Below are 8,735 nucleotides of genomic sequence, written 5' to 3'. Positions count from 1 at the left end.
GGAGCCCCAGAAAGAGGCTGTCAGCCCCAGAAAGAGGCTGGCGGGTGTTGCAGGATCAGGAAGCAGAGAGAGGTGGGGGCAGGGCGGGTCTAGAGGCAGTGCTCCTGGGGCCCAAGGAAGGCACCAAGCCAGTGGGGGTGAACAGGGTCAGGAATCAGCAGTGGCTCCCCAGGTGTCTGGGGCCCCAAGACTAGGAATGGCACAGGGCCCATGCTAGGCATAGAGAACAGCGGGGGAGAGGGAAGGGTGAGCACGGCTGGCAGAGTCAAGGTGCGGAGGGCTGAAAGGTAGACTTACCCCCAGAGAGGCCTGAGGGCAGGAGAGCGGGCCAGGAGAGTTAGCCAGTGGTGCAGGTCTGAGAAGCAGGGATAGGTGAGGGCGGGGCCAGGTCCCTAGGAAGCAGTGCTCCTGGGGCCCAAGGAAGGCACCAAGCTGGCCTGGTCGAAAATGATCAGGAAGCAGCACCAGTTCCCCAGGTGTCTGGGGACCCAAGACCAAGAATGGCGCAGGGCCCAAACCAGGAGCAGAGAACAGCAGCGGAGATGGAAGGGCGAATGAGGCCGGGGGAGTCAATGTGTGGAGGGCTTCTCCGCGATGGACCCACCCCGAGAGGCCTGAGGATAGGGTAGCCATTTTGAATTTTAAATGTTACATATTGTATTCAAAAGAAGTAATACAGTAAAAATTCATGGAATAAATGTAGCTAACTAATTTCATTTTGTTTTCTTTAACCTGTCAATTCAAAGATTAATGAGTAAACATAATGGTAATCTTAACACTCAAAATTCAATAATTAAGACTTGAACTGTGGAGATGGCTAGGAAGTTAATAGTGCAGATTGCTCTTACAAAGGACTTGAGTCCAGTTTCTAGCACCCATGTCAGAGCAGCTTAAAACAGTCTATAACTCCAGCTCCAGGGGCACCTGATGCCTCTGACTTCAGTGAGCAACTGGACTCAGGTGTACATATTCACACACAGGCACATGCACAGAGACACAAACACAAACATGCATATTAATTAAAAATGAGACAAATATTTAACAAATGGAAATTTTACTCAAATGCATCAATTCACTGAAGGGATTTAGTATTAAGTGTAATATGCTCAAAGTAAGTGCTTTAGCTGTGTTATCCTCATGTGGTACAAAAATAATGTTTTTTTCATTTTTCCTCATGAACTTTTAATCTGTTTAGTATTTTATTATTCTTTTTAAATTTTATGTGTATGAGTATATTACCTGCATGCATGTAAGTGTACCTGTGTTGTGCAATGGCCACAGAGGTCAGAGTGGGGTGTTGGATCCCCTAGAACTGGAGTTACAGATGATTGTTAGCTGCCATGTAGGTGCTGGGAATTGAACCTGGGTCCTCTGCAAGAAGACCTCTGCAGTCAGTGCTCTTAACATCTGAGCCTTCTCTCCAGTCCCATGATCTTGCCATTGGAGTTGTTTGACATTTGTCAAGTACTTTTGAAATGTTGGCATTTCCTTTCATATATGTTTTCAATATTAAGAGAATGAATTTCATATCATTCGAAAGAATGGGGGCACAGTCTAGAATGTCTATGTTGCCTTTCTACATCTTTCCTGTTATCTAATTGCTTCTGTGGGTACCTCTGGTGATCAAGGACTATAAGCTGCATTTCATTCTCCAAGGCCAAATATATTCATGCAAGTTAATACATTTAGATTATTTTCACTAAAAAATACATTTGAATGATAGTAAGGACTTCTTTTAGAAATGCTGCAGGTTTTATGCCAGGCATGGTGGTGAACGCCTTTAGTCTCAGCACTTGGGAAGCAGAGGCAGGCAGATTTCTATTATTTGAAGCCCAGCCTGGTCTATAGTGAGTTCCAAGCTACCTGGGGCTACAGGGAGATCCTTTCTCAAAAATACTAAAAAAAAAAAAAAAAAATCTGCATGTATTATAGACATCCTACCTATAAACAAAGTTATATATGATAGATAAATGCTAAACTACCATATTAGATGCTGTGTTGACATTGTAGCCAACTGTGTGACAGAAGAAACATATGGGAGGAATAACTTTTTTTTTTTTTTGGTTGGCACTTTGGGAGGGGAGTTTCCATTATGGTGGGAAAGCATGATGTTCATGGTGGGCACATATGGTTGGGATTCTCTCATCTTTATGGACCAGGAAGCCGAGAAGGGGGAATGCCAGAGCTTAGATGGCTTTCTCATTTCTTTCCCCTTTTTATTCAGTCTGACCCCCAACACAAGGGAAGTTGCCACCTACTTCCAGGGTGCTTTACCTCCTAGGTCACCAGCTCCTTTGTTTTGTTTTTGTTTTTTGTTTTTTTTTTTTTGACAGGGTCTCCCTAGTCACAGTTCACCTGGAGCTCACTATGTAGACCAGCTGGCCTTTGTCTCTCAGAGATCTGACAGTCTCTGCCTTCTGAGGCCTGGGATTAAAGGTGAGCCCCACCACACCCCAGTCTGGAGACTCTTTGAAAGTTACACTCCCTGGTATACATCCCAGCTGATTATAAATCCAGTCAATTGATAAAGAAGAATGACTGTCACATCATGTTTATTTCATTATGTAACCAGAAACAGTGGTGTATACCCATGCCGCCGCAATATGTGATAGTCACAGAGCAAAAGCACAGCTTTCCAGTAATTGTGACTTGCAAGACAAAACATGTCTTGTTTTGCCTGAGGATATGGATAAACCTTCACAATATTCAGACTTCAGTCTGACTTCACATCATCTTGAGAAGTGTTACAGAAATTTTAAAAGGTGTTATAAGATGAATTGAGTGAAGAGACAAAAAGAGAAATTGTATATCTTTATAGACTTTTAGATATCTTAAAAGGCAAATCTTTGATGTTTTCACAGCCTTCAGTGTGCAATACTGTAATTTACAGGTTTCTTTGTTTTTAGACAGAGTCTCACTCTATAGCCAGGTTGTTCTGGAATCCACCATGCTGTCCAGGCTATCCTCAAAACTGCAGTGCTCCCCCTGCCACAGCCTCCTGAATGGAAGAACTACAGACACAATCTATCATGACCAGTTGGTTTGCATGTGTATGTGATATATCTGTATTTGTGTGTGTATGGCATAGAGGTGTGTGCATGTTTGTAGGTACACACAGGTGTATGTGTGTACAAAGGCTAGAAGTCATGTCATGTGTCTTCCTTAGTCAGTTTCCACATCATTTTATTTATTTTTAACCTAGAGCTCACTCACTGATTGGCTGCACTGTCTGTCCAGCAAGCCCCAGGGATCCTCCTGTCTTTGTCTCTGCCAGAGCTGGGCTTATGAATAGGAGCTCTGGTGACTGTATTTTACATGGGTGCTGGTGGGCTGAACTTATCGTGTTTCTGCAGCAAGCACTTTATAAACTGAACCATCTCCCTAGCCCTTACTTTGCAGCTTTTTAATATGCAAAAGCAAAATTGTATCTGAAATCTAATAAATCATCTTGAATTCTATGTCCTAATAATCATAAAATATAATTAAGATGGAAGTTAATGCAATACAATTTTACCCTTTAAATACTATTGTCAATATTACATTTTAAAACTTGAAGTGCATGTTTTTTAAAATATATCACCTAATTATAGCTCTGATTTGCTGATTCTGTTCTGTACACAGAAACAGCTTGGATGCCTTGGATGCCACTGATTAATCATATTTTCTTAGAAATTCTTTCTTCTTCTACCCTCCTCCTCCTCCTCCTCCTCTTCCTCCTCCTCCTCTTCCTCCTCTTCGTCCTCCCTTTTGGTCTTTTTGAGACAAGGTCTCCCTGTAGCCCCAGCTGAGTACTAGGATTAAAGGCATGTGCCACCATGCCTGGCTTTCTTAGAAATCCTTGTGTAGCACATAAATATCTTTAATATGGACAGGGTGTAGTATCCTCAGATAAGTTATTTTTTTTACCTTTACTGTCACCCTTTTTGTAAAGTGCATATTAATGATTTCAAATTAGTCTTTGTTAACAGAAGTCTGTTAACATTATTTTAATCTTAACTGAATATTGAAAGTGCTTTGTTAATAATTCAGTATTTCCTTTATATGTGTACATTTATTATTTTCATGTTAAGATATATTTTAATTCTTCTCTATTTATTATATTGACTCTATTTTTTAAAGTCCCCCAAGGAATAACACACATGCAAAAATTTACTTATGGAAATAAAATATATTTGACAAATAAGAAGTCTTTCTCTAGGGGCTGGAGAGATGACTCAACAGTTACACACACTGTCTGCTCTTGCAGGGGACCCAGGTTCTGTTCCCAGCACCCATATGGTGGCTAACAACTGTCTGAAACTCCAATTCCAGGGCATCTGATGCCCTCTTCAGTCTCTATGGGCATTGCTTGACATGGCTGCGCTTACATACATGCAGGCAAAACACTCATACACATTAAATAAATAAATAAATAAATAATAAACAAATAAACTATAAATAAACTATAAATAAAAATAAATAAATAATAGTTTTTAAAAGTCTTTCTCCAAAACAAATGCAATCTCACAAGAGAATCAAATTGCCTTGCATAAACTTTGACTGCTTTTTCCTCTTAATTTCCCAGAATATTTGGCAAGTAATATAGAATATATAAATAAAGCTCAGAAGTGAAGGATGATATAAATGATGTGAATATAAATAAAATATATGTAATTTCTAGTACATGTTAGTTTCAAAATCTATCTTTCTTCATGTGTGTATGTGTTAACATGTCGTATTTGCAATTTGCATTGCAGATACACCTGTGTGTACATGTGTATGGAAGGCAGACATTGATGCTGGGTGTTTCCCTCAGTGGCTTTCCACCTTAAGTTTTGAGAGATGATCTCTCACTGAATCTGGGACACATCAGTTTAGCTGGACTAGCCTTACAGCAATCTCCAGGAACCCTTCTGTCTCTGCCTCTAGTGCTGAGATTAGAAGTGTAGCGCCAGCTATTGTGTGGGTGCTTTGGATCTGAGCTTAGACCCTGTGCTTGTTCAGAAAGCACTTTGCTGATTGAATGATCTCTGTAGCCCTTCAATATCAACCTCTTTGATTAGTTTTATTTCTATCATTTTATTGCACTTTTCTATTATTTCCAATTACTACGCCTAACATTATTTATTTTCAAAACTCCAGATGGTAGAACCTCAACTAGTATTTCCTGAAATGTAGAATAGAGATTACCCTAGTAGCACACTGTTTTCCATGAACATAATACATTGATATTGCAGCATCATATAAATGCAATTGTTCCCTTACAGTAAGGTATTTCCCTTAGAATATGCAAATCCTGTTACTAAAAATAAGAACAATGATTAAAAACATATTGTTTCTATTTTCTTTGAATTAAGACACATGACCTGCAATTCATGAGAGTATAAAATGAAAGAAGGAAGATCCATTTCTTAAATTACATAATTTTTATTACTCATAGTCTACTAATGTTGTTATTCTTCCACATTCTTTAAAAACTCAGTATTACTTGAAAACTTCAGGACCACGTGTGGTGGTTCACATGTAACCCTATCTCTCATGAGGTTGAGGACGAAGAATAGCATGTATGAGGCCAGCCTTGGCCACATGCTTCACATTACCAAAAAAAAGAGTGACTTTTATACTAAGAAGAGAATCCTATAAATACTTTCACATCACACTGACCTCACTTTCTTACTTTAGGAACTAGATATGCTCTTCCCCATTTCAGACTTCTTGCAAGGAAAATGCATGAATATGACACCATAGAAATCTGTTATTTAACCTAACACTGTATTTTCTTTATTGCAGACAAAACATGGATGCATACGCCTGAAGCTTTGTCAAAACATTACATTCCCTATAATGCAAAGGTAAAAATAGCTTATAGGATGTTTTCAATTATACTATGTTATATGATATTGTGAGTAGGCATGCTAATCTTAGAATAATTGCTTATTCATTGACATTTCCAGGTAAGTGATTCTTGAAAGAAAATTATCATAATTAAAATAAGTAATGTAAGCTGGGCATGGTGGCACACGCCTGTAGTCCCAGCACTTGAGAGGCAGAGGCAGGCGGATCTCTGTGAGTTCAAGGCCAGCTTGGTCTACATAGTGAGTTCCAGGCCAGCTAGGGCTACAGGGAGACACTGGTTCAAAAAGACCAAAAAAAAAAAAGTAATGTAACATATAGGAAATATTTTTCATTCCAAATCAAGGATTCCTTTTTAAAAAGTATACCTTCTTTAGCTCCCCTATAGTCATGTCTTCCATGCACACATTTTCTTAATATGAGTTAGAATATTATTGAAATTATTTGCATTATAATTGCCTATGGGAAATTAAACAACTAACAAATTAACTTCCTTTAAAAGCATTGTAATATTGTATCACACAGAGTATAAGTAAAAACTAATCTGGAAAAGAAAAATAAAGTACAATTTTAATATATGCAACTGACAGCCAAGAAAATAAATAAATGAAATTTAAACTATGGGAAATGTGTTTGCTATTCTTCAAATTCCTGCATTTTGATAGAGGTAGAGACATTAGTGTGTACTCCATGTTTTTAAATTGTTGATTTGCTTTTCAAATTGTACTAATGAATAAATAAAATTTATGAAACACACATTAAAAAGAGGTGACATTTTGTGGTTAACAAATATGAACTCATTAACAGAGAAACCTGATTTAAAAATTTGAAGAGATATTAACAATTACAAGATTTAAGAGTTGAACTGAACGTTACAGACAAGATGGGGAAGTAGAAACCTTTAATATTTTTAGAAGAGTCTTTATGGGTTTCTGGGTCTGTAAACTATACTGTGTGATACATAAGAATGCAATTAGAGAATTATTGTTGGCTGGGTGTGGGTCTCGCTGTTGGGTGGGTCTCTGGCTCTCCGCGGCTGCCGGGTGCAAGCTCTGCAGATCGGGCGGGTCTGCGACGGCTTTGGCGAGTGCAGACTCTGCGCCAAGCTGTGGGATGCTGTCACTGTGCCCGCGGGACGTTGGCCACCATCCCACGAGCCAAGGCAGGGAGCGCAGGAATGGTGAATGCAGAAGCTTCGTGAGTGAATGTTGATGGGGGACAGCTCCTCCAGGGAGACTGCTCACAGGCTGGTCCCAGGTGCAGTGAAACACAACTCGGCTCAGTCGGATTCATTGATACAGCTCAGTTAGACTCATTCAGCTCCGATTAATTAAGGGGAAACTAGGGTATTTATAGTGTGGAGGCAGTAGCAAAAGCCTCAGCTGATAGGTGCTCTGTAGGATGTTTTATTTACATGAGGCGGTGGGCTTCTATCAGTCAGGCTGTCAGACAATGCCTGATTATAAAAAACCTGGTAGTTTCTATGCCAGAGGTCATGTTTCCGATAAGGCATCTGTGGCGGCTACTTCAAAGGTGAGCCAGGAGGAGAACAGGAGGCACCCTGCTGAAAAGGGGAGTTTCTCCATCAAGCGCTGAGCTGGCTCATGGCTATCAGGACATGGAGAGACTGTGACCCTAACAGCAGGGGTCCCCAACATCTTCCCCTGTTTGATTTAAAAATGGAGAAGTGCCATCACAAGCCCTAAGGGCCAACTCATCTGTCTCGGGAGAATCCAAAGTCTGATAATTGACCATGACCTGTTTTTGTAGTGATTTTAGCAATGGCAGTAATTTGTCAGCAAAGAAATCTTATAAAACAGTGAGCAAGCATCAAAATAACACACAGCATGACCAGGGGGCCAACAAAGGGCAGGAGCCATGAAAACAAGGGATTGCTAAACCAACCTAATTGTTTGGTGGGTTGAAATCTTGAAAATAGATACAAGGGATTACTAAACCAACCTAATTGTTTGGTGGGTTGAAATCTTGAAAATAGATCATTACAAAGTTTTTTGAGAGTGTTAACATCGGTTTCAACAACATTTGATTCATTTACAAAGAAACAGCATTCCTTTCCCAATACCATACACGTCCCCCCATGTTCAGCAGTTGTTAAGTCCAGTGCTCTTTTGTTTTGGAGCACAACCCTGGCGAGAGAGTTCATTTGTCATTGGAGAGATTCCAGGCTGTCAGTTGTGGATGCCATTGCCTGGTCCAGCTTGTCTCGAAAATCTCCCGCCAGGTGCTGGGTTTGCACAATTGTTGCCGTAGCAATGCCTCCAGCACACAGGGAACGTGCAAGTCCAATCCCTACCAGCAAAGGGATGAAGATTTCTCTCCGCTGGTGGCTGTGTAGGAGGAGAGCGGCTTTTTTTCTTTTCGAGTAGGTACACCTGGGATGTAATCATTACTGGTACACAAAAGGTGGACAAAGAGAAATTAACACAGTTTTGGGCTTTTCCTTTGCACCATATGAAAAGAGGAGTGGTGACGGATGCTGTACTGGAGAGAGTATTGTTAGTGAGGCATTTGTAATGAGTAGGCTTATTCTTGCTGGAAATGCAAATTGGATAGTTAGCCAGTTGTTCGAATAAGGGAATATCCATTAGATGAGAGTCAGTGAAATCTTTTTTGTTCCTGGGTAGAGAAGGGTAGTATTAACTGGTACTGCTGTCAGTAAGGTCTATTGCTGGATGCACAAAAAAAAGCAGTTAGACTTTGGGGTGGGTGGTGAAGGGAAGAAAGTTAGAACATACTGAATGTACTTGTTTCAGGACATAGTTGATCTTATCTGGTCCTCTGTTTGTCTTTCATGTAGAATAATATTATGAGTTAGCACAGACTTAGCTGCAGGTACAAGCTGTCGAGAGATGTGAAAGTCAGCTGTAGGGAACCTAGAGAAT

At 40.1% G+C, this 8,735-nt stretch overlaps 1 protein-coding gene across 5 annotated transcripts in view; it reads left to right on the top strand.

Annotated features, from left to right (window-relative positions):
* Positions 1–8,735, top strand: part of Gulp1 (GULP PTB domain containing engulfment adaptor 1) — a 328,175-nt gene that overhangs the window by 188,791 nt on the left and 130,649 nt on the right. For all 5 annotated transcript variants that reach the window (XM_029564762.1, XM_029564763.1, XM_017798836.2 and 2 more), the window contains one exon: positions 5,770–5,831. In XM_029564762.1, coding sequence (XP_029420622.1) covers positions 5,770–5,831 — 62 coding nt within the window. The remainder of the gene's footprint in view (positions 1–5,769; positions 5,832–8,735) is intronic.

The sequence above is a fragment of the Nannospalax galili genome, unplaced genomic scaffold (assembly GCF_000622305.1).
Source record: "Nannospalax galili isolate Female #2095 unplaced genomic scaffold, S.galili_v1.0 scaffold115, whole genome shotgun sequence".
Lineage (NCBI taxonomy): Eukaryota > Metazoa > Chordata > Mammalia > Rodentia > Spalacidae > Nannospalax > Nannospalax galili.
The sequence above is the reverse complement of the archived record's forward strand: the minus strand, read 5'-3'. Positions and strand labels throughout refer to the sequence as shown.